This window comes from Corapipo altera, unplaced genomic scaffold, assembly GCF_003945725.1.
Source record: "Corapipo altera isolate COAL_440 unplaced genomic scaffold, ASM394572v1 58, whole genome shotgun sequence".
NCBI lineage: Eukaryota > Metazoa > Chordata > Aves > Passeriformes > Pipridae > Corapipo > Corapipo altera.
In genome coordinates, this window is record NW_020884898.1 from 2,278,968 (window position 1) to 2,305,405 (window position 26,438).

The 26,438-nt window shown below is 39.3% G+C and overlaps 1 protein-coding gene across 25 annotated transcripts in view; it reads left to right on the plus strand.

Moving 5' to 3' along the window:
• The window catches only part of BBX (BBX, HMG-box containing), a 141,054-nt gene extending 115,359 nt beyond the window's left edge, over positions 1 to 25,695 (plus strand). For 24 of the 25 annotated variants that reach the window (XM_027648632.1, XM_027648633.1, XM_027648630.1 and 21 more), the window contains 5 exons: positions 344 to 482; positions 3,624 to 3,772; positions 15,706 to 15,903; positions 16,567 to 16,759; positions 19,471 to 25,695. In XM_027648632.1, coding sequence (XP_027504433.1) covers positions 344 to 482; positions 3,624 to 3,772; positions 15,706 to 15,903; positions 16,567 to 16,759; positions 19,471 to 19,558 — 767 coding nt within the window. In that variant the 3' untranslated portion in view covers positions 19,559 to 25,695. The remainder of the gene's footprint in view (positions 1 to 343; positions 483 to 3,623; positions 3,773 to 15,705; positions 15,904 to 16,566; positions 16,760 to 19,470) is intronic. The other variant, XM_027648611.1, reaches the window with a different exon arrangement.
• Positions 25,696 to 26,438: the final 743 nt, after the last annotated feature.

Below are 26,438 nucleotides of genomic sequence, written 5' to 3' on the forward strand. Positions count from 1 at the left end.
TTCTGACTAGTAGATTTATATATGCAGTTAGAACAGTCAGAAAAGAAAAAAGATGTTTGTAATTTAGGGAAGTTTTTTACTTCTTCTCATCTTTTTCTCTTCCTTTGTACCTCAAGAGATCCTGGCTTTAGAGGCAGGATGGAGAAGGATAGGGACAGGGGACGCTGCATACTTGCCAATATCATCACTGCAGTTTAAAATAAAAAATGTTTTGTAGCTGCCTTCAAGAAGGTCAAGCATCATAAATTGAAGTACTGAATGGGTACACAAGTCTCTTCTGAGCCCACTTTGTTTTGGCACATTTTTTTTAAAGATGAGAAACAATTTTCTGCCTTCGTCACAGGAAAAAGAAGCTCAGGAAAAGGCAACTCCTCAGATCATGAAGGATGCTGGAATGAAGAAATCTGGGCCTTTTCCCCAAGTGGGACAAGTGGGAACAAAAAGCTGAAAAAGACTAAGCCAAAGGAAGAGTTTGTTTTTGGGTAAGTCTTGGTTTAACACTGTTCAAAGTTTTATTTAGGTCAGCCTAGTAATTTAAGAGTCCTCCTCACTGCAGCCAAGTGAACTGCATCCAACACCCAAATAATCACAATTAGACGGCATTCCTGAAAATTATAAACCCTGTTGGACTGAGTCATGCTTTAGATACCTGGGGTTTTTTATACAGAAAAGTAATTCCTTTGAGATCTTTCCTGATTTACACCACTGTAAATAAATGTGAATGATGTTATTTTGCTCAGTTCTAAAAAAACCACACAGTATATTTACCTGCTCAAAAAAGTGGTGAAGAGGATTGCTTATGTTTTCAAAGCATTTTGCAAGCAGTATTTAAAGTTCTGTGTAGGTGCTTAGTCATAAATCAAATTAGACTAGAAAAAATAGATCTCTTTGCCTGCTTCAAGGGATTGCTTACAGAGGAATAGTAAACAATGTTCTTACATTGGCAAATAATTATGATAAATGTCATTTTTCCACTGTAGAGAAAAGATATTTAAACTGTTTATGTACACTATGAAGAAGTTAAATATATCTTAAAAATAATTAATGAGTATAGATGCATTAAAATTTAGCAAGGCTGCACAGAATTCCTTTTCTAGTGTACAAGTAATGATTTTTGTCAGAGTATTGCAGACTTATTTAACCTCAGACACAATAGTTAAAATCTGTGTAGCTATTCATACCTGCTTGCAAATTCTTGAAGATGTCAAAATTAATTAAAAAGGAGTAGATTTCCATACTTCTTGCTTAAAATTGTATGTTTCTTTTTGCGGGTTTGAAGTAGCCTTTTTTATAACCTAGTTCATGTGAAATTTAGCTGCAGCTCACTTTCAGCAAAGATATTAAAACGATGAAAATCTCCAAGTCTTGTTTGCTTAGAATAGTCAAGAAAAATTAATGGAACGTCTAACCTCTTTAGTGCTTTGAATTAGTTTTGTAAATGTTTTTAAGTTTAAATTGAGCGATTGAAAACTTTTCACACATAATGGTGTGAAAACTTATTGCATCTTATAGCAAAAAAAAAAAAAGTAGTTGTAAATTATTCATTCAAAGTAGCTAGGAAAATTGTCTAAATAATTAATTCATTCAACAAGCACTGTTCTTCCCTCATTGGCTGGCTGGATGGGGAAATACATATTTCCCAATCTTTCGTCTTTATTCAATTGTATGAATAAATAATGAATATTATTTAGTGAACTCTGTAAAAGCAGAATGGGGAATTTGTAAAGCATAAGTGCTGGAGAAGGTATCCATTATCCCTGTTCATTGCATTACCTGATCTTCTGGCTACTTGAAGAGCTGGTTTTGCCTCTACCTGCTCTACTTAACTCCTTCTGCTCCCTTCAGCATCACATTTCAACCTCATTTTGTGTGTGTAGGTGAAAGGGTCCTAGGCCCTTCAGAACTATGTCATTCTCCCCATGTCCTCTCACCTTCTCTGTCAGCAGTTGCCTGCATTTCCCTGATGGTCAGGGTCAGGTGTGCTTCCTCCATGTGCAGACCAGTCCTTTGCCAAGCAGTGCTGTACCTGCATGTATCCCCTGGCAGGGCTAGGCTGTACGACCTCAGCTCAGCTACATGTGTCTAACCAGCCTTGTGAGATGCTCTGAAAATTCATGACAATGTGAATGATTTTTATTTTTTTTGAATAATTAATCACTGACATAGAGATAGCAGCACTCCCCACTGTCTCCATGTTGCACAAGCTATGAATTACAAGCCAGGCAGCTCATCTGCTGTCAGGTGAGGTTGGGCCTTCCCAATTAGAGCTGCAGCCCCTCATGTGCCCTTGGGGCAGGAACTGAGGCAGAGGATGGAATTGCATGACACCTGTCAGAGCAGAAAATCAACTGGTTTTGAGGTTGTCAGGGAAAATCCATGTGGAAGAGAAAGGTAGCAGTAGCAAGCACCACTAATGTCAGATACCTTTGTGATTTAAAACCAAACCAAAACATGCATGTACACACACAAACAGAAACCTCACCATGCACAGAGTCTGCCAAGAGCCAAGGCTGTATTTTAAGATGGAAGTTTGTTTACTGAAAGAAGTAATGATTACAGAAATAAAATGAAGTATCACTCTGTGTACCAAAGCTTTCAGAATGCGATTTGTTTGAAGTGCTGCTTCAGAGAGCAGAGAGAAGCACCGTGTTTCTTGTGACACTTCAAGTGTGTAAGGGCTATCCCTCCAACAATCATTCAGACCTTTTTCTAGTTGAGATTTTTCATAGCAAAGAGAATTAAAAATAATTAGAAAATGTCATTGTTCCCCTGTCATTGGCGGTGCTATTTATAGCCTGCCCAGCTGTGCACACCACCCTGTACTAAAACACAATTCATACTCCTGCCTGGCTGCAAAAATTTGCTGGAACAGAGTGCTTATGCAAGCCAGCATAGTCATCCTGCTCGAGTGCTTTGTTTTCATCTGGTTATTAGAAACAGTACTACCATGTCTGTGGATTTCTTGAGTTGTAGGCAGGCTAGTGACAGTCATTCAGGTTGGGCTGAAGTATGAGGCATGTTGGGTTTCATGGAAGCATGAGCTAGTTGGGTTTTTCATCTCACAGCAAATAAAACATGAGGGGAGAAAATATAATCACCCAGAATAAATACAAAACTAATTCCCACCCCAAAGCATCATGTTTCAGAGTATTCACAGAAGACTGATTAGTTTGACATTTTTCTTCCAGTTTGAAATGTTTTCATTCTGGTGTAAGAACGCTAATGTGAAATTATTTTATTGGTTTATTTATTGGTTTTACTGTCTTTGTTCATTCTCCTCACAGAACAGACAAATCTCTTGTACAAATCTGTGCAGCAAACAGAGCTAAATGTCACCAGTATGACATTGATTTTTTTTTTTTTTCTAATTTTAACATATGCAGCTAAGGTAATCAATTTGTACTGAGCTACAAATGCAGAAGCTGGAGTGTACATTCTCATTCCAAAACTGGATTAATATATACTGGTTTAATAAATATAAACAGTGTGTGTGTGCTTATCTGTTTTCCCCCCACTCTCTGTGTAGACCAGTGTGCATATACTCACACATGCTTTTAAACAATATATTTTTTTGTCCAGAAACAGAGTTACATTTAATTTGATTGGTTTTGTTTCCCATTTAGCTTAGCAAAATTGGAAGAAGAATTTGCAAAGAAATTCAACAGCCTCCCTCAATACAGTCCTATTACCTTTGACAGGAAAAATTCAGCTGTTCCGAGGAAAAAGCGAAAGATGGGAAGCGGCTCATGTGAACTACCAAAATCCAACAAAGGTAAATTGCCATGTGCAATACATTCTTAAGCAACAACAGTGCTATGACAAGCTCAGGAATTTATACATCCTTACTTCACTGTTACATGTGAAAAGTGTGAAGTCAAAGAAGAAATTTCCTACCACTGAAGTTAGTTGGTTCTCACCTGGGTTAGTTTTCAGACTGTACTCTTGACTCCTGATTTTCATGAAGAGTAGAACTGGTTAGAGTTTGTACATGAAATATATTCCTCACAGCAAGAAAGTTTATCAAAAACATGAATATTTGTGAGATGAGTGAATTTGACAAGTTTTTCCAAGAGAAAATGGAGGAAAAAAGGCAGATGATCCAAGGTTATATTTTGACATTTTTCAAAATGTAGTTTTATACCAGTTTGCATTTCACTGTAATTTTAGGCTCTATGAATTAAAACATAAGATACCAGAGATGTCTGAATGAAACATTTGGAATTTTTAACTCCGTCATAAGTTTGGAGTACAATGTCCTGATGTGATAAAAAGGGTTAGAGGACACAAAAACTGATTCCATACCCAGCTCCACTGTTGAGCCTCATGGAGGGGAGAAACTCTTGACACATTTAGCTGTTTCATATACAGACAACCTGTGACACAGAAATGGTAGAGAAGTGACAGTGTGGTAGGGAAAGCTACTTTTAGACTGCATCAGAAATACTGATGCATACGTACAGCATACAAGCATCACAAAATGAAGGAGTGATGTACCAGTAATTCCACAAGACAAAAGGATGCTCAGAAGGATCCTCATTAGGCACAGTTCACAGTGTGAAGCTCGTTTGCTTTTCGGCTACTGTGGTAGTTCCACTGACTGACAGGTTTTCAGATCTAATACGGCTGCTTTAGACAGGTGACCCTGGATTAGATCTATGCCTTTTGAATGCTTCACAAATAATCACATTACAGTGTGCAGGATTGAGCAGCTGTTCTTCTCTAGTGCATGCCAATTTTGGTATTGATTTTTGTATTTATATAATTAGATGTGGAACAGCCACTTTGCAAAATTAGACTTCTGCTAATACCATTCTGACTTCAACTGCCTTTAATTTTTTTTTTATGGTGTGTATTTGACAGAACTTCTTAAATGAGCATGAATGAATTGCTTTACACTATGATAACACACTGGTTAATTAAGCAACATCTGCTGGGAACAAGATCTCCTCTTATAGCATGATCTGGCAGTTGAAGGTGTAACAGCAGCTCACTGGATTTCTTGCCACAGTATTTACCTGTTCAGCTGTCTGTATTTTTAAAAACTCTGCAGGCCCTGTGTTGTTAAGAAATGGCACACTAGAATGCTGCCTCAAGTCAAGTAGCCCAGAACTGCATTGTGCTTTTGATTAGGCTCATACATTAGAATTTAATTTTTATTTTTATCAGCATCACTTAAAAAGCTTTGGAGTATATACAGCCATGTCTCAAGGGAAGGTCAGAAACATAACTGCAGGGAGGTTACAAGCCTGATATGAGTAGTTTTGGCACAGCCCTGCAGAGACAACCATGGAGCATTTGCCTCTGGCTGACAATAAGGGCTCTTTGAATTAAGCCAGCTGACTTTGCGCTGAAGCAGATGGTAAACAGTCACATGAACTTTTCCACCAACTGAGCTGTGGGGTTGGAACAAGCAGCCCCAGGGCAGGAATATCTGATAGTGACACTGCTTTTCTGTAGTGAACATCTAACTGCAGCTCTGAATTAAATCCAGATGGAGCTGGTGATATCTGCTCCTGATTTCAATGAATGTTGAATTCACTTACATTAGCTGGGCAAGCTGGCAGCTTGTGTCAGTCATTCCAGCTCCCTGGAGAGCAGAGGTGGGCTTTCAAGAGGTAGTTGAAAAACTTTCTAACAAACTGCTTTTCTTTTGGAAAAGAAAGATTGCTAAAAAATAAATATTTCATGACAGTAGGTCGATTTAAATGTGGTTTATTTTGTTAGGATGTGTAAAATTGGGATGCAGGTTGTGGATTTGAAACGACCTGACCCAAAGTGCAGACAAGCAAGCTTACTAGCTTAGTAAGGGAACTGTTCCAGCTGAGCCAAACGTTTATTAAGCTGAATCCTCAATTTAATTTGTAATGTACTGACAGGCTATTCAGCCTTGTTGTCCTATTGGCTTGCCTGTGAAATGTGATGAGTCCAAAGACTGTTAGCGAATACTGACCTCCAAAGATGTGGTACATAAAGGTCTGTGTGCCAAGGTCCTGCAGGTATTGCAGGAAATTAAACTGATATATTGTGCAAAATAATAGAGCTTGGTTTGGAATGGTTCTGGGTTTTTTGAATTGTCATGTTTTTTTACACCATTAGAATTAAACAAAATTAACATCTAATTCTTGCAGTGTGATGAACATGAAATGTGAAGGGTCAATATAGTTTTATGGGTGTGATGTGACTGTGTTGGGATGTGGGAGTCCTTGACTTTGCTCTGCTGTGCTCTGTGTTACTGTGTTATATGGAGTTGTTTCTACTGCTCGGCTTTTCCTTGGGTTTCTCTGTCTGTAAGGCAATTGGAAGAGGTGTCCAGCACAAATAGTGCCTACAAGTTGTTGAGGACTCTGGATATTTCCAAACAACAGATAATAATCTGTAGGGGTTGGTTTAGTAAACACGCTTTGAAGTCATTCCCTGCTTTTTCTGAATGAGCACATGCAAGATCATAAACTTCCCAGGCATTCTCACTCAGTTCACAGATAAGTGCTTAAATATTGCAGTTTACAGGTCATTGTCTACTAAATTTAAAATTTAGAAAATATATTGGAGTGCTGCACACTAGACCTTCCCCAGAATGTTAGGTGAATAAAAATGGATAAATACTTTTGTTTGTTGGGTTTGGGGTGTTTCCCAGCACCTCACCCCCAACTGTAGCTGTATGCTTTAGTAAGTTTTTATTTTGGAGTAAATGGTACCAGATTGATTTTCTGTCAAATGTCATTAACCTATACCTACAACAGGCTTGATCTGCTACCTAACCACACAGGCATGATTATTAGGATGTTTTCCTGCACCTGAGTGGAAAATCATTGGGTCAGTGCTCACCAACTACTTCTCCTGTGCTTGTCATGTCCAGTCCTCACTTCAGCCAGTTCTTTAGTATAAAAACACCTGAAGAAGAACCCTGTAATGTGAAAACTGTTTCAGGTCCACATGTATAAAGGAAAATTTGAGAAGCAATTTTTTCCCCAGAGCTTTTCAAATTGTCCAAATTCTGCTCCCACTGAAATCAGTGGGGGTCTTTCTGCAGTGGGAACAGAACTGAACAAGCCAAAAGGCTTTGACAAAATCCACCTCAAGCATTTTGAATTGGGAGTGTGCATATACAAAAATAATGTCACCAAATGGCTGAAAAATACAGCTATATTGAATCTGTGCAGATGACCTGCTCCGACATTTGCTGGAGCTGTGACTGTTTTCTTTTTTTTTCCTTCTTTCCAATGGCATATGTGCCAAAACATCCCACCACACAGAAGTCAGCTGTCTGCAGTGACTCACTAATCTGCTTGTATGCAAAAGTGAGCAACAGGCATAGTCATTATTTCTGCCTTGTACTGTGAAGAAATGCTCACTTATACACCAAGCACTGCACTAAAGCTTTCATTTGGGGAAGGCAAAGAGGAATACATAGTGTGCTTTTATTTGGGAAAGAGATTGTCTACAATTTTTTTTTTTTTTTTTGTCTGTGGCCTCTAGGGCTAGAAATAAAGCATCAGCTTAAAATGGATGCTGCTTTGTGGCATTCCTCTCGGTCTTCGCTCTGGGGCTTTTTTGGCTCAGTTCAGAGCATTCGGATGCCTGGGGATCGCATGCAGCAATGTTCCAGAGATCATGACCTAAAAATACAGCACCTTCCTCTCGAGAGATGCAGAAATGTTGTCCTGATTTTCTTAGGGTCTTGTTGAAGTGTTCTCTATTTGAGTAGGTCCTTTAAGATAGGGAACTTCATGAGAGCAGAGAAGGCATATGCCCAGAAATGTGGAGGAACTGCAGTTACAGTTCATTTTCCTGCCTGCTGCTTCCCCGAGCAGCTGCCATTGGCCGTTGCAAGTATTCCCAGGAGGAAATCCCTACCGCCCTCAGTGAGCATAATGGACAAGCCAGGAATTAAATCCTATGGCAATTGCTGAAGTGCTAGGGAGAGGAAGAGCCATGCAGAATATTTCCAGTAGAGAGAGATGAGCAGGAGAAAAGGATTTACTTTATACTTGCAGATGGCTGTATAACAATAAGAAGTAAAGTAACATTAAAAGTTGTTTTCAGCTTTCTATAGGAAATCAGGGTCCATTGCCTAACAACAAGAGTTTCAGGTTAGTTTTTTCAGTCATGAATTTTCTCTGGATTGAATGTTCACAAGTAGCATTTGTTTAAAGTCTCTGTGACTTGCTGTCGCCATGAAACTGGTGTAGCCCAGCCAGCCATCCTGTCAGTTCCTGCATGGTGACTGTGCCTAAACTGTTCAGTCAGGGAGTATGGAAGCTTCTCATGGAGTCAGAAGTTATATTCTCAGGTCTGAGTATGACATGTTGACCTATTTACTGTTAGCCTCCAGGGTCCCTTCTGGCAGAAGATCAGGTTTTGTGCTTCCCCATGAAATGGCAACTTGTATTAGTGGAAGAGGAGGTTGTATAGTACATACTACAACTATTGTACTCTCTTTGAAGCTGCTAATGAAAAGTATATTAATGTTGTCTGTAGGTTCATTACAGTCTCAGAAAAAGAACTAATTCCACAAAATTGTCAGAAAAGTTAAGCACAGAAATAAGTTCCAGACACAGGTACTGATGCATTACTTAGTTGAGGTTTTGGGCTGCCTTCTTCCTCAGTTCAGTCTCGGAGAAATGCTTCTACACAGAGACACCTCAGCTCTCTAGTCTTTGATTGTCCCTTATTTCCCTGCTATGATTCCATTACCTCCTGGCTCCAGTTGGTCATATTACCTTATTCCCGTACAATGCTGTTTTGTTTTTACTACGCATCTCCGTTTAATTACAATTTCCCTGTTCCAGACATCATGCAACAGAGCTGGCAAAGCAGGGGCATTTCTGCAATTGGCCCTGAACTCTCTATCTTCCAAAGCCCATGGCTCTTTAGTCCCTTAGTTGCTCTTATCTGCATCCCTTCTATATCACTGGCCATATTATTGATCCCTTTGCCAGAGCATTTATCTGTGTCCCTATCTCCTATCCCTGTGATTTCCTGCTGTGTAGAACTTTGCAGACTATACCTGGTCAGAGTGTAAGAATTTGGTCAGGATGTCAGTGCTTTTTTTTGCACCGGATCTCAAAAATACTAATCTCCAACCCTGCCTCTGTAGAAATCTTAACCAGCTTTCTATTTGCGTCAAACTGAAGATTCCTTCCACACTCCTTTAAGTTATGTTCTAGACTTGCTTTGCCTGCTATCCTGCTGGTAGCTCTCCAAAGTCTTTCTCTTGTTACAGTATTGTGATCTTGCACACCTACACGTTCAGAACTCTGAGGGGCATTTTCAAGTGTACAAGATTATAGCTTTGCCTGCTTCCCTGGGCCCTCTTTTCCATGTTTTTTTTTCTTTCTTTTCATATTTTTTTTTTCTTTTGGAGTCATATTGCCCACACTATCCAAGTCATGCCCAGGCTGTTCCTTAGCTGTTCCACAGGGGGAGTTCTCTCCCACATTGTCCTTGTGTAGAAGAACCTCCCTGGTGCTGTTTTCTTAGCTCCATTAATTTTGTCTACTTTTTCCCCATCCATGTTTGTCTCTAAGATAATAAAATCACTGTTCCCATCTCTAGTTCCCCCAGGTACCTTTATACTTAATATATTTCCCTAAGACTCAACCATGTAATTTCCTCTCCTTTCCTGATGCTATATTTTCTGTCACCTGTGATGCACATGCACTGTTTTCCCACATAGGCTCTGCCAGCTCTGCTGCATTCAGTGGTGCAAGTATTTTGAAATTACTTGCTCTGTTTTGTTGTATTTGTACAACAGACGTGTTGTGGGAGTTGCTTATGAGAATTGGCTATCTTGCTCCAATGCCAGTGTAAAGAAGGCATCATACATTAACAGAACTTTTATTGGGTGCCATTCAGATTTTGTTCCTGAATTATTAATAGACATGTAGACAAATTATTAACAAAAATGGCTGATCAAAGTCTCCTGTGGAAAAAGAAACAGGAAGTGTTTAATACATGATAAAGTAAAGAGTGAAAAATATAAATATCTTAAAACCTGCAGATAAAAATGTGGCTAAACAAAATGTCAAACCCTGCATTTGTTTAAAAGAAATCAGCTTGTTTTGATACAAAGTGAAGTGTGCACTATGATCAAAGATTCAAGCCTCGCAAGTGTTGAGTACACTGGTCTTGTTCCAGCACAGTGCAGAGACATGTCCTTGGAAGTTAAGCATGTGAATAATGTCATCGTTGTCTAAACATTAAAGATGTGTCTGGGCATTTGCAAAGTGCCTCCCAAGACTAAAGCAAAGGCATGAGAAACTTAGGAGCCTTACACAGCCCACATGGAAATCATCAGAGGAAAGGCAGTGCATATGTGTGTGTATATATATATATATATATATATATATGAGGAACTGCATTTTCCCTTGAGTTACAAGGGGGAAAAAAATCTGTGGTCTTGCTGACTTTTATGTGTGCCATATAGTGACACTGAAAGGGAAGTGTTGATCAAAGTGCAGTGTGGGCACAGCCTTGGCAGGCCCTGAACATCCTTGCCGTCGTGTGCTGCCCACATAACTTCACCCTCTCACAAGTTCCTAGGCAACAGGGCCCTAAAATGTTGAACTACACTGTGCCATCTTCTGCAGCATTCAAGCTGGGAATCCTGGAATCTTCATTTCAATTCAAGTGTTTTTTCAAGGATTTAGTGAATTGAACACTAAATGAAAATTTCAACTCCTTTTTGTAGTTAGTCTGTACTCATGGTGAATCACAAATCTGTAGGATATATGATTTCGGTTTTTTATGAAGTTAATTTTACGGGAAGAAAGAGCTTGAATATTCGTATAGATGAAGAGGAGACACTAGGAAGGCCAGCAGAGGTCATGCTGGCTTCGTGTTTTGTCGTCTTGAAAAGTATGTGTGCCTGTGTGCATCTGTGTTATGAACAAAGAAAAGTAAGTGCAGTAAAGGCATATTTTGATGTGATTGGATCATGTTGTCTGTGTCTCTGATATGAAAATATGAGTGAATTTTGACTCCATCTGACCACATTGTACACAGCAGCACCAGTGCAAGTCACCATATTATGAATTTGCAGGTGTTTATAGAGCTGTATACAGCCCAGTAAAACACCACTACACATGCTCCTCCTAGCAGAGAGTACACAGTCATGCAGCATGTTAAGAGATACATCCCATCCTTAGGAAGGCTGACAGAAGCACAGCTGGACCCATGCCTGTTCAGGAAAGTTGAACACCACACAGCTGAGAGTTTTTATTTTTCTGCCACTCTGTCAAGACTTTCTAATGGGAAGCAGTACTTAAAAACATCAATTGCCTCTTTACATATACTCTTAGTGAGCTGTGCTGAGGGCTTGTGCATGGCTTTTGTAACAACCAGCTGCAATATTGACCTTGGCACCAGAAGGGAAGAAGAGAAGATGAATATATACACCAGTCTTAGCACTAGTTAATGTGTGAAGCAGACCTGTGCCTTATACTGATCCTCCAGCAGCTTTCCCATGCACACATCAGGGCCCTGTTGTATGGGACCTGCAGCCCAGAGGCACCCAGTAGCTCTGTGCTTTGGGCATCCATTCCAGCTGGAGGAGGGCTGGGTCAGCATAGGCTCACACAGCAGAGCTGCTCACACAGCAGAACCTCCCGCCCAGGCAGCTGTCTTGTACACCTGGTTTGACCATCTGCTGCTTTGCCTCTGCTTGTTAGTCCCCACCCTTGCTGCAGCTCCATGTGCTGCCTGACCCCACAAGCAGTATTGTAGCAGTGTCCTGTTGTCAAAGAGCTGGAATTTCCACCAGCACATCAGTCAGTGTGCTTGGCATCACTTCCTTGGTGAAGTGGTTCCCTAGGCACTGGTGACTTGAAGCTATGCTCTACCTTGCTAGATTTTTCCTTTTTGACTTCATAAAGCATTACAGCCCACCTTTCCTTCTTGATACCAGCATGCTTAAACCCACAGAGCCTTCATTCTGCACTAGACATGGTTAAACTTCTGCAGCTCTCTCTCATAACAGATAAGCATCATTAAAGAAATTCTTTTAAATCTGTGTTTTGCTGAGGTTCGGTCTGAAAAGCTTGTCCTCTGTTGTGGTGTTCAATTGACTTCATTTTTCTTATTCACAGATATGGGGAGAAATAAGGCTACATGTACTCTGCATGCCTGCAGAAAAGAGTAAATTGTCCAAATTTTAACAAATCTAGCTCAGGAAACCATCTGGCGTAGACCTCTAGATACAGAGAAGTACTCAGAAGACTCTTGAGTTGTTCTTGCCACTGTGGTATAAGCATGGCAAAAGGCCCACATCTTCATATCATGTTCTCAACACTGCTTGCAAAAATAAGCCTGTAGTTCTGCACGTGCCAGTGTCATGTGGAGAGCTGAGCATGCAGATACCTGTTGGCAGGACTGCACAAGTAGCTGTAGAATCTGATTTCTTTCTAGGCAGCATGTTCCTGAAAATTAACTGAACTCCTCATGGGACAGCTCTTGAACACAGGATGGTGTGGAAGCAGAATGGATGTCAGATGGATTAAAAGGCATTACTAAAGAAAAATACAGGGAATTAAACCTTTTTAGCCCTATCCTTTCTGCAGAACAAAGCCAAGTCCTGATCTGGAGCATCTGTATGGTTATACCTTTGTCAGCTGAAGCAGTGGAATGCTGTTTCTCTTGAAGAAGGTGCAGGAGGACCCCTATTAGCACCTGGTTTAGCTTTACAGTTGCTGAAGCATGAACTTTCTCCCCTAGAGGTCAGTGCAAAGGGTCTTGTGAGTGAAGCCCTTGTGTGATTTCCTCCAAATTAGGTGTTATTGAATAGTACTTGAATAGTACTCTATGAAGAAGTCAGTGAAATGATTTCTTAAACCAATGTCCACTACGACTGCTAGCGAGGAATAAAGATGCTCTTCCCTTCCGCATTCACACTGTACCGACACACAGAAAAACTACTCATTGTTACCTTTAATCCTTCCTTCTTCAAAACTGTATGGTAGCAATGTTATGATGAGGTGATGATAAGCTTATTTTAGAGCTAGAGAAGAAAAGGACTCAAGTCTCATTTCAAAGATTGGAAAAACTTAAAAACCTGGAGAGGGACTATACTTGCTGCATCTGAGTTTGTAGAGCCACCTTCTGCTGTTTCTTAGTCAAACACACCAACATCATATATTCCTTACGTCTTTAATATTGTTTCTTTTTATTTTGGCTTTCAAGGGTTTTTTTCTGCTCTTTATTTTTTTTTTTTTGACACAGGCAGTATGAAAAGGAAAAATGTAAAAGGGAGCTCTCGACTGTGATCAATAAAGTTGATTTCTAGTGACCTGACGTACAACACATCTAATTAAACACATACCAAATCTTGTTGCTCTTTATCATGTGTTGTTTATTGTTTGAAATAATCTTAATTTTTTTATTAAATGTAAAAAAAACAAAGTGAGTTGTAGTACTAAGATTAAAACCAATAAAACTCATTTAAGCTAGAATTAGGCAGCACTGTCAAAGTACTAATTAGAGCAAATCAGAATTAACAAATAGTCTTGGACTACAACCAGACCATTACATTAATACATAATCAACGATTTTGAATTCCCAAATAAGAAATCTAGAGAGAAAGCTGCCTATTTAATTATACATTCCAATTAAGATTTTCATCTCAGTGTAGGAAGCTTATCTGAACATCTCGCTATTAGTCCAATTGAGTTACTCGAAAGTCATATTTGCAGTTACTGGTGCTTCTGCTTAATTGGACTGTGGATCTTTTTCTGTACTTTCTCTTGCTCTCTTTACAAAAAGTAAGTTTTACAGCATAGCTCTGCTCTGGAAAGGTTAGCAGCTATAGCTGAGAAGCACTACTTGAAGCTGTGTCCTTTTTTTCAAAATAAAGAGCGTGCACAAGTTCAAAAATGTTTTACTAGAGAACATATGAGAGTGAATTAAGGTTATAAACAAATTACGGTTTGGAATGTTTCCAGATGTTTTTACACGTATGTACTCGACCTAATTGTATTCTTATGCCATAAAACATTAAAAGGTCCCTTCCTATTAAAACAAAAGAGCAAAGGGCAACCGGTAACAAGATAAAATGTGCTGCAGCTATTCTCTTCATCTAGTCCAAATCCTCACACAATGAACAGTTAAAGAAGCTCACAAAAGATAAAGGTTTTATTAGCTGTATCTTTGAATCGGAAGCTCATTAAATCTACAAAACAAACAATAAACAGAAATACACAATAAAATGAAAGAGGGCAAAGGCCATGCAGACTGCCTGGCTGCTGTGCACAGTTTGTGGGGCTGGGTGCTCCTGCATGACACAGCCAGTGCAGGAAATTGGTCTTTTTCAGTGCTTAGCCCTTCTGAAACAGCAGCTGTTTGCACTCTGGCCTCAGTTTTGTGTGTGTAATTTTTGCTGGTCCAACCACCCAAAAAGTGAACAAATGTGTCTTTAAAATGGGAAGAAAGATTAAAAGAAACTTGGGGGAAGAGAAAGCTAACTGGAGACACAGTAACAGCTGTGAAAAATATATAAAGGACTGTTGCAAAGAGATGGGCTATAGTCTGACAGGTAGTAAAGAAAATAACAAGCGGAAAATGCAGCTGGGGAGAGGAGGTGCAGGCAGGCATTAGGAAAAAAATGTTTAATCATTCAGGATGGCAGTACACTGGGGAAGAAATACCTCACAGACTTGATGCAGATGCCAGGTATGTTCCCAGTTTCAAAACAGGTTAGACAGGCATCTGTAAAAAATTAATTGGGCATTCCATTTTCTACCTGTAGCTTCTTTCTAACCCTAGCTGACACTGATTGCACATGGGGTAGGCTTCATAATGCTTTTATCGCAGAAGGAAAAGTGATGTCACATATTTGCTCTGTGGACTAGTGATACCCCATGGGATCAGCAGTATGGCTTATTAAATCAATGCAAATTGAGAACAATTGACTACTGCACACTGATCTTAGGCTTTGGAAGCTTAAATAAATATGTTTTACGATTACTGTCTGACCAATTTCTTTGTGAACAAAATTAAAGTAACTTTAGTCAAGTGAAAATTTGGGATCATTTTCCAGTTCAGGTCAAAAGGCTACTTCGAAATGCCAACACTGGAACTACTGAGAAAGATTTAAAGTGTACCCTTCTCACTCTCTGACTTTATGTGGGCAGTATTTCTTTCACAGTATTTTATCCCATGCTTACTTCCTTTTTTTAGCGTTCTTGTCTTCAGCTGTGATCTAGCTCTGCTTTTGTACTTACTACCACTTTGGGGTGTTTTTAAGGTTTGTTGTTTTGTAAAAAGGCAGTATTTACCTTTGCTTAAAGGAGCTGATGTAGAGTGACTACAGAGGTAAGACTGGGGGTTAGTCAGGAATTCCTGAATTCTGCTCGTGACTCCATCTGTGAGCTAAGATAAACTTACATGAGGATTCTTACTGTTCCTTAAATACATTTTGTCTCTTAGCTACTTGCTGGCATCTTCTGTTGCAGAGTATTTTATACAGACTGATACCCTGCTCCCACTGAAATGCTGCTGCCCGTCTCACAGGTTTCTACTTTCCAGGATATCTTAAAGAGCAGGTGCTACTGCTCCCCTGCAAACACCTGTGACATTCAGATCACATCTTGCCATGGGTTGTGCTCTGAGTACCTGTGAGGAAAGGTTTTATGAAGAAAGATGCAAAATGGTAAATGAGCATACCTAGTAGATTAATTATTCTGTATGTAAAATTGCATTTTTGTCCTTTTCCAGCCATACTACTAGAAGACAGAAATTCCAGTGAGTCTACCTGGAAGAATAAAATTTCTATATCTGCCCTAAACACTCCAGAGCCAGCAATGATGCATGAGCCTTTAGTTGGCAGCCAGAAAAGAAAAGCAAGGAAAACTAAGATCACACATCTCGTCCGAACAGCAGATGGTCGAGTGTCACCAGCAGGAGGGACACTGGGTAAGGAAACTGGGGTTTAAATTTTTTTAAAGCTGAATGGTTGGAGAAGGCTTAAGCGTACGAGCAACCTATCAGGGAAAGTGGTTTTCGGTTAGCTTGTTTTCATACCTGCTTATAAAGGTCATTTTTTAAAATACAGGTATCAATCAACTGGGAAATCAGCGAGTCCATAATGACCAACTTCTTTAGTTTGAATGACCAGATGTGTCTTCTCTCCTTGGATATTTCACTCTGAGAAGTGATGTAGAGAGAAATTGAGAATGGTTACCTTTCATAATTTGTTTCCAATTCAGCAAAGAAATTACACTGCACCTAGTTATAGGTTGTAAAAGTGAATTCTGTACTATGACAGTCAATGCCAGAGTCCTTGTCTGAGTTCTCTGCAGTTAAGGTGATCTTTCAGGACTACTGCATACACAAAAGCTCTCTCACCTGACCTAAAAGATCATATTCAGTTGAATGCAAAATGAGTAAACTGCTTCATAAACCTTAGTACTGTGCTTCTGCCAATAGCTTGGGTCAGAAGAGGTTGCAGCATGAATCAGATTACACTTGCAGAATCGAAGTCCTAAAGGTAAAGATTCTGTTAACACCAGACTAGTCAATATATCAGTAGCCTGCTGTGGATTTAATATCTGCAAACTTAACTTTCTTTCTTTGCAGAGGAGAAACCAAAAGAGCTGCCACAAAGTACTCTTCAGAAAACACCAAGTGCAGAAACAGATTACAACAGTGAATGCTCCAGAAATGCAGAGACAGAAGAAAATCATAGTATTACATCAGATATGCCAGCGGTGTCTGCATTTTTTAGCTTAGCTGCTCTGGCGGAAGTAGCAGCCATGGAAAATGTGCACAGGTAAGGTTTCCTTTTCCTCTTGTTGTCTAAGTGAATAGTGTGTGATGGACAACTTGTTCAGAAAGCATGTGAATAGCAAACTGTTTAATTTGGCCTGCATTTCCTCTTCCTCAGCTTTCTGTAAACGCCTGTTTTACACCACTTGCTCAATAGTGTTAGTCTTCACCTAAATGACAGTGTAATCTTATGTAACAGTCAGTAAAATTACCCTTCCTGGTAAACCTACCTATGCATTTTTGTATAAAAACAGGTTCATATGCTGCTTGAGATCCTAATGATTGATAATTATCAAATGCTATTTGTCAGAAAATAGCAGATTTAAATAGCTGTTGCATGCTCATTCATGTTTTTCAGTGGCCTAAGACGTTGGAGGAAATTTCATACAATTTGAGATGAAGTTTTTGTGCTGAACATGGCTGAAGGAATCTAACTTGTTATTTTTACTCTTGTGTTTTGCTGTGTAGAAGGCAAAACATCTGGAGAACAGCATGGGTCAGAACAACTCTGAGTGATCGAAAGCCACAGTAGTTTGGGTTGGTCCTCTCAGTTACTGAGTAGAGTGTCCACAGACAAAAGGTGGGGAAGGTACAGGTTACTTGGACTGTTTAATCAGTTCAGCATGGTCAGACCTGTGATGAGAGGAAACCAGTGACAGCAAGTCCTCCTTGGCTCTTGATAGTTCAGTGTTGTTCTTTGATGGTGCAGCTTACTGAAGATGAAACCCCATCCTCTCCTGCAGTGGAAAGTCAGTGAGGAAGCGCTGGGCCAGTCTGAAACCATCACAGCCTCTGTAGATGGCATTTGAGAGATTACTGGCTGCCTAAGAAGCTCCACAAGGCAGCAGTTGACGAAACCAGCCACAATCTCAATTTACTGTTGTTCTCATGGCCTCCATTGGTGAACTCAGTCCTGTGTGTTCAGGCTGGACATGAAACACTGAAAGGCTTTTTAAGAGCTTAGGGACCCTACAAGAAACGGAGCTGCACCCTGTCTGCTAGCTCCTCTCTACAGAAGCCGTTGTCTTGCTTAAACAGCATTGTTTTGGGTGAGGAGTGTTTTCACACTGCAGTCAGCCTGGCCTTTTCTCACAGAATTGCAAAAAAAGTGTCTATTACCATGATGAAAGTCTGAACTTGTTTCTGTCATTTTTTATAGTCAGAAGCCACAGAGTGAGACTCTGTGAAGTGGTGTGGTATGCTTTGCTCTCACTCACCCTTTTGTTTTCATTGATTGCCATTAACACTGACCGGAATTATACTAAAGCAACAGGATTCACTTTGCTGTGGCTTTTTTCCTCTTTATTCCTCTAAGGGTTCTTGTCCTTCTCTTGTCTCTCTTGAAGTGACCAAATGTTTTGCAGAGCCTTCTTTTTCGGTCTTCCTTTTTTAATCCCATCTTTTGTCATGTCATCATGAAGCTAAAATAATACAGGACCTTCAGTAAGGCCTGAAAACACCAAACTGGCAGCTGTCCGCAACAGTTGGAAATGACAGCTTGTTATCACCCTGGGGGAAATGGCAACAGGGGAGGACTCTCTCTCAATACAAAGTTAACCATGTCCCTCCCATACTTGGCAAATGGAAGTCAAAACAGAAACTTAAATCTTACCAGCTACATGCTTCTCTGTTTTCTACTCTGTTGACTGTTATTATTTGCAACTCACTTTATTTGCAAATGGCTGAAAACACGAAAAAGGAATTAGAGGTTTGCTTGATGTGTTTCTTCAGTGTCTGAATTTAATTATTAAGTAGTTTCACAGAACCTTGGGACATGGAAACCTTTTGGCAGTGTGGTTTTCATTTCAAATTTTCTGTTTAGCTTTATTTACCTTGTGCATGCCCTGGTTAAGCACTGTGAGCCTGAGCTGCATTTTGTGCCAAGGCTGCTGCATTGCACTCCAGTTTTGCAAGGCACGTTGGTACCTCTCTTTCTTCTGGGGTCTTAGCTGTGCCAGAGTGAGGTAAAGTGGCGTAAATAAGAAGCGGGCCTCCAAAAAAAAAAAAGAACAACCAAACAGGTGGTGACATTGCTTTGTGTATGTATTTTAAAAGGCAAACTGCAAAGTTCTTCAAGTCCATTTGCTGCAAAGACTGATATTGATTTCTAGCACTTAATTCTGACACAGTTTATTTTTATGATAGCCTGTGCCAGGGGATCATTTTTAAAGTAACACTGCTGTAGTAATGAAAGCAACGTTGTTAGGCTGATGTAGTGATCAGCCACATAACTCAGAGTAATCCCAATGTGCAGTTCCACTGATGAGTATATTTACATATTGCTTAAAACCTGGCTGTTGGCTCGCATTAACATGATACACCCCTCTGTGCATTTGCCTTCTTTTGCTACACATGAGCTGTATACTCTTTCTTCTGAGGGCTGAAGCCCTTACAAAATTAGTAGCAGCACTTGAGCGCTCTTACTTTCCTCTTCAGCTGTGCATTTTGTTTTGTGTTGTTAAATACCATCATGTCTTGTTTTTTCCTGCCTTTGCATTGTGTAGGCTGTCCTCAGGGTACTGTGTTACTGTTGCAGAAATACCTCTAAAAAGAGCACCCTCAGTATGTGAGCACCTGCAGCAAGCAAGGACTCATGGTGCTGTAGTGTTGGATGTTATACAATACAATATGCTGATTTCCATCCCTTCTGATCTGATAAAAGCACCTCCCATGCTCCAAATATTGATGGGTGGCTTTTCTTTTCTTCTTTTGCAGAAGTCAGAGGGCCACACCTCTCCCACACGATGGACAGCCAAATGAAATGTCTCAGGCTCCAGTGCTTATTTCCTGCGCTGACCAGTGAAACTCTACTTTATTGTAAAACATTGTGCTTTACCTAATATCCTAGCCTTGTCTTTACCAAGGGAAGCTAGTCAGTCCATATGATGGAACTAGAGACTGCAATAAAGTGCTTATTGCTCTGAGTGGCCCAGAATTCACTGGAAGCCAGACGTTAGCAACTTGGGCCAGGTCCTCAAATCGGAACCCAGTATGTAGGAGGGTGATATTAATTGTCTATTAATGAACAGAAATGAAGTGGAATGATCCCAGAGCTTGCTTTCTATTGAAGGCTTTTAAACAGTAAATAGATGGTTGGTGTGAAAAAGGCTGCCTTTACTGTTAGCTCACACAGCATCTCTTTTACCAACCAGAGAGTATGGCAACTAGTTTCATATAATACCTAGTTACTCTAAATGAAAATGAAAAAAAGGAAAAAAAAAAACCAACAAAAACACTGACGCACTGCACTAGTTATTATTAGATATTCTTAGTCATTTTTGTACATGAAGATTTAAGTTCTAAGATGGTTTATATTAATAGGGTATGCCTACGTTTATATTGTAGAGTGAATTTAAAACCTGTTCCAGAGAACTCAAGGCAGCCTGGACAGATGTACCATTGTTAGCGGTGTTTGGGCAGCCATGTGGTCCAGATGTTCTGCACTTTTATATTTGCCACCAGAGTGGTAGAGTTTACTGGGAAAAAGTCTGACAGGCTATGTTTGGGTTTGTTTCTTTTTAATTTAGCTTTGAATAACCAGGATGATGTGCATTAGAAAAAGGAGTGGTGTATGGAAAAGAAAATACTGCAGATAATTGACTTGTCTTTCATGCCTTGGAGGGTTCCTTTATTTTTGCATAGATACCTGAGCGACTTGGTGAAACTTTCCTGTAAACAAAAAGTACTGCAAATGCGTTTTTCAAAAGTGACCTTAGTATTATTTCACCGTTCTGAAAAACCTAAAACCATGACTTTTCGATATACGTGTACATCAATACACATACATTTTACATTTTACAGACACTGGCATTGTTGTAGTTACTATGCACAGTCCAAATCAGCTTCAGAGTTTTGCATAAAGGGCCAATTACAGATCGTGTTGGTCAAGTGGGCAAGTTGTATACAGATAAACTACAACCGAAGAATAGCATTTGACTGAATTCAGACTACCAAACAGATCCATCTGCCAGTTTCTGTCTTTGCTTGTGTTGAATTTTTGTGTTTTGCTCTCATAAATACATCCCAAAAGCAGGCCAAATGTATCACTTGGCCTGTTATCTTCACTATCTTGACTTACACTCTTGTATAACCAAGCATTGATTCCTACCAATAGATGCAAAATGATCACTAGTAATTGATCTAAAGCTACAAATTCAACAGGGTACTTCTTCTATAGCACAAGATGTTTCCCTACTTTTTGCATTGTAGCACAACAATTTACCAAATTGGACTCCAGCAATAATTTTCTATTAGTCTTCGTCATACCGGCTGAACTTTTGATAGTATTAGATTGCGTTTGAAGTTCTTTGAATTAAGTCTTTAAATGATGCGAGTTTACATCATTCTATCAGGCATTCTTATTTATACTTGACTGAATTGATAATGTGTTTTGGGGTTATTTTGTAACTAATTTGATGTAATAGCCATATGGACCGTAACTCTATTAATGCTTGCTAGGTTTAGCCTTTCATTGTTGTAGTTAAGTGAAAGTCTCTGGTTCAGTGTCAGGAAACAATATACAATGTACCACATGAGTTTTAAGAAAGGATTAAAGGTCTGACAAAAGGCAGGTAGCTGGGGAAGTGTCACTGAAACAGCACCATTGAGGATGCACGTGTTGAAAGAAGGGAACAACAGAAGAACAACAAAATTTACAAGCCAATGAGTCAGTGAAAAGGTTTTTTAAAAAATTCAGGTAAATAAGAGCCCCTAGAATGCCATTGCAGCCTATGGCGGTATTTGAAATAAGATTTTATTAAAGTTTTATAAGTTATTTTAACAAGACAGGAAAAACTTAAAAGACTTAAAACTTGTGGGTCACAGCAGGGTGGCTGTTGGAGTTTTGGACCACTTTATAATTAGCTGAAATCCAAATATGTTACAGTGCAGGCCGTTCACGTTGACAATGGTACTAACTTATTTCTCTAGAAACCTTTAGAGTAGATATATTTTTGTCAAAGCACCCCATCCTTCCTCGATTTAAATTTCAATATTGTTCCTGGAGATATTTCTGTATATTAATGGTACCTTTTTTAAAAGAAACAGAAAATTACTTTTTTCTATATAAATTAATATCTTACTTGATCTGCTTTTCCTTGACTTTCCCTTAGAGAGGGGGTAGGGTTGGGTCAGTTTACTGGATATGACTGTTTTCAGATACTTATAAACCTTTTTGTAGATATGCTTAATTTTTAAGCGATTAGGCACTGAGAGTAGCAGAAATCCTGCAAAGCTTTATAGTTCACTAGGCATTTGCCTTTGTTGGTTCTCTGAGTGATGTCTCGATTTGAGTAGCTAGAATTTTCCCTGAATCTACTAGAAGGAGTATCAGTATTTTCAGGTAACAAAGTCTGTTAGCACAACAAAAATTTCAGACCAATATCTTACTGTATTGGGGTTGGGTTTTTTCCTTATTTGTTTTGTTTTAATTTTTATTAATTTCAGCTGCTTTCATTTTGGAAAATCTTATTGCTATTGTGTGTACTTCAGTATACCAGCAAACACTGTTACCTGTTAAAACGTTGTCCACAAATGCCTCTAGAGAAGAAATTGTTGCACCTTATGTATATCTCAAGCAAACCAAAATATGATGCTTTTCTGCTTTGTTTATTCTGAATATGTTGTATCATACTTTACTGAACCCATTTTAACTTAGCTAAAGCTATCAATATTTATGCATTTCACATTATTTTCTGGATCTGAACCTGTGTATAAATCTTTCTTTAAAAAAAAAAAGACAAGCATTTACTGTAGTCGTCCTCTGTGACTTATCCATGGGAGGGGGGAATCTTGTCTCAAGTGTAAAATGCAGTACTGTCCCAGTTTTCCTTGGCTTTTATTTATTTAGTCATCTTCGATATTTCATATGTAGTTTTGAGGTAAACAAAATACATTGTCGTAGCTGAAGCTACAGATCTAAGCAGCTGGGAGAAAATTACTGTAATGTCTTCTTAATTGTTCTAGTACTGTATACAAATATGGGAAAAACGTTCTGCAGAACATTTGAGATGCAGATTCTTATCCCCACAGTAGGCTATTTTCCACATATTAGACCAAATCAATCAAAACTCCATGATCTTATAGGTCCTTTCCGACTAAACAATTCTAAAAACATCTATGGAGATTATTTAGTGCTCTGCTTATGGCAGTACCTACCCCTTGAATGTGCTGTGATTTCAGAAAAGAATATATTTATTTAAGATGACTGAATGCTCTTTTATACTGATACAGTATCCCAAAGTCACGAGCAAGAGACTTCTTGGTAGTTTGGGTTTCTATTTTATAGCATTGTTGCATGACTTTTGAAATTTAAGTGATAAGCATTGTTGGAAAGGGGCACAGGAACAAGGGACTGGTAGAAGTGTGTGAATTTGTGGTGTTTAAATTTCAGCTTTGGTCTTTATTATTTGGGTGAAAGCTGCCTCTGTAGCACAAGGCTGAGAAGAGCATTCTGCAGTTTGTATCAAGTAGAGTTGTAACTCACATCAGGAACAAGGGAATGCCTTATAGTTTGGATGCTGTCTTTTGCAACGGGATAATAAATTGAAGGAGTTTTAATTTCCACTGCCTGTTTAGCTACTGTACAGATACTGAACAGACTGAAGGCAACAGTTATAGACTTGTGAAAGCTGAGAGAGCATGAAAGGAAAGCTGGCCTTTATTCTCAGTATGGCAACAAAGGGGAATTAGAAAAAAAGATAGATGTATATTTATACGTGTGTGTGTGTGTGTGTGTGTGTGTGTGCGCCTGCCTGGGTGTGTACATTCTGCAAAAAAAATAATGTAGGAAAACCAGAGACATGATGGGTCTACAAGACACTATAATATATGTTGACCCTTTTGAGTGCACTCCCTTTTTTTGAATGCTGAGTCTAATATGGCTACCTCTCCTAAAAGACTACTTTCGTTAACTTCCATTTGCTTTCGTGCTCGATCATGTAATCTTTTTGGCCATTGATACCATTTGTATATTGCTGTGTGCTTTATTTTCCAAGAGCAACATTTATATAGTGCAGAAAATGTAAAGGCTGAATATATGGTGGTAGCCAAACTATGTTGCTGGAGCTTTTTTATTTATCTTCTGCCATAGTCATATGGGTTGCAGGACGCGGGCCCACTAGCTCTCCTTGGTTCAGTGAGATCAGATTTTGTAACAGCAGCAAATGCAGCGATCATGGGGTGGTGGGCTTCTGATGTTTCCAGAGGTGACAAAGTAAACCAAGTGCTGCTCTTGAAACTTCTGGAGTTTACGTTTGCAATCCTGATTTCACAAGGAAACATAACTGCGCAACTTGTGTGTTGTATTCCATACATTATCCATTAGATGCTGTCTGTTTGCCGTGCTTGTTTGATAGATTGTAGAGCTCCTAGGTGTCTTTGCCATGTTTTGTAATACTCGTGGCATTCTCCTTACCTTGTACATATTGTGGAACTGTCAACTAGAGCTGCCAGGATGCTGAGGCATTTCAGGACACTGAGTGCCGTGAACGAGTCCATTTAGGCTGTGAAAGAGTTATTTGCCTCCTCCCCTCAATTCCCCAATAAAAAGGCACAGTGAGGTTTATGCTCTCACCTAAGTACTATTATAGTCATTTATATACTCATGAATTGACAACTTTGAAGAAGCTCATGAGATAGATGTATATTTTATGTTCCCCCACTAATTCTTTGAAGGCAGAAATCTAGAAAGACTTGACATGACATCTCCACTCAGCAACAAACCTAAGCTTAGGCTGAAAACCCTCCTTACTTAAGGGGCAGCATTGTTGGCACTGTGACAGTGCAGGAGCCCCGATCACGGACCACTACGCTCTTGGAGTTAAGCTTGGGCTTGCGTGATGTTCCTGGGGGAGGCACGTCATTGTGACCTAGGACCTTCATTCAGATGCAATTTTTAAAATGACTGCAAATAGCTTAACATTTGTTGAGTTCTTCCAAAGAATTCCATTGCAGTTTCAGGGTCTTGACTGTTAGCACATACCAGCAGACCCTCAGTGTACTCTACTGGAGAAACCACACCTGTTCAGGTTAACTAACCAGGATTCCGAATGTAATGGTCTAGTCTACTCTTTTCACCTCCACAACTGAAACTGTGTTTTCCCCTTCGTACTGCTACACTTTAATCAGTGATTGGGTCTTTGAAGGTGACAGAAGCAAGAGAGGCATATATGTACATGTATCTGCACGTATGTATATGTATACATCCACACATGGGAGTGCAGTGACTTGCAGCATGTACTCTGTACAAAAGTGTTGCCACATTAGATCATAAAACAACTTGAGGTTTCTCAGATGATAGTTTTCCAACTTTCTTGCTAGATTTTGGTCTCTTCCCTACACATTACACCATAAGGTGTGAGTTTCAAAAATCACACCTGAAAAAAACACAGATCCTGCTGACCTGGATGCTGCAAAAACCTTCTTTCTCAGCAGTGCTTGCTTTTAATAGCCAGAATCTGTTGACAGTTTTAACTCAACTGATTTACCATGAATTTTCTTCTTAGAGCCCAATCCTTCAACTTCTATTCTCACATGTATTTCCAGTGAATTTTGACCTAGTATTTGGCTTTATTCTCTCCGAAGTTTGGTGTAAACATGCCTTACAATAGTTCATCTCCATCAATGGTATAACAGAGCTACTGCCTTCTTAGATGTGTGTAGATAAGTCAATGAGCACATTTATAGAATGTCATACTTTCTTCGAAAACCTCTAATTTGATACTTTGAAGTGCACATGTTAAGTCATGTGTATAACATGCTAAAGTACATTAAACTGTGATAATGCAACTGAATAAAATATTTAATAAAATATTTGAAATATTTGATAAGGACCTTTAAATAGATTTCTTTATGTTCATTCTATTTTGGTTACCTAGTGTGTGCCTGTAAACAGTTTCCCATTTAAAACTAATGATTGCAAATAAATACTATTCAAATGGAGCTTCTTTGATGCTTCACCTGCTTTACTATCAAATGATTGTTTAATATATGGCTGAGATAGCAGCATTTGCAGAATTCATTTTTGGCTACAGTATGAATTTGCTGGCTTTTTTATACTTAAACAAGCTTGTTTTCATCTGAAAATGGAAGATGCCAAAACCCAGATATGGATCCTCAGAACTGTAAGCTGTAGATTCCTGTCAGATCATCCACTCAGCTTCTACACAATGACTGTGAAGATGTCGCTTATTTTGCAAAGAATTTCTACCCATTTGTTCTTGCTTACCTTTTTCTGTACTATTGGCATTGTTGGGAAGATCCATAGGTCCATTCAAGTGCCCCAGAATTCAATGGATTTATATCGCATAAAGCCGGAGATTGTGGGACAGAGAGCACCGGGACTCGGTGCAGTTAGGCTGTGGGAGAAAAGTTTCCCTTTTCTCCTGAACTTTCCAGGTATCCACTTTGTGTTTCTGCATTTTATCTTCTTTACACAACTCGGAAGCTCGTTTATAGTCCACAAAGGTATAAGAGAAGTCATCCCACGTGAAGAAACCCTTACTATGTTTTCAGTCTTTGGGCACTAAGAGAACTTACTCAAAAGTGGATTCTCTTTTGGAAATAAGTAGCAAGTGACATCAGTGTTACTTGCTTAAAGGTACCCTACTACTATGGAAACTTATTTAAACCAGAACTCTGTTTTACCCATATATTTTACCCTCTTGGGGCTTGAAAATTAGACT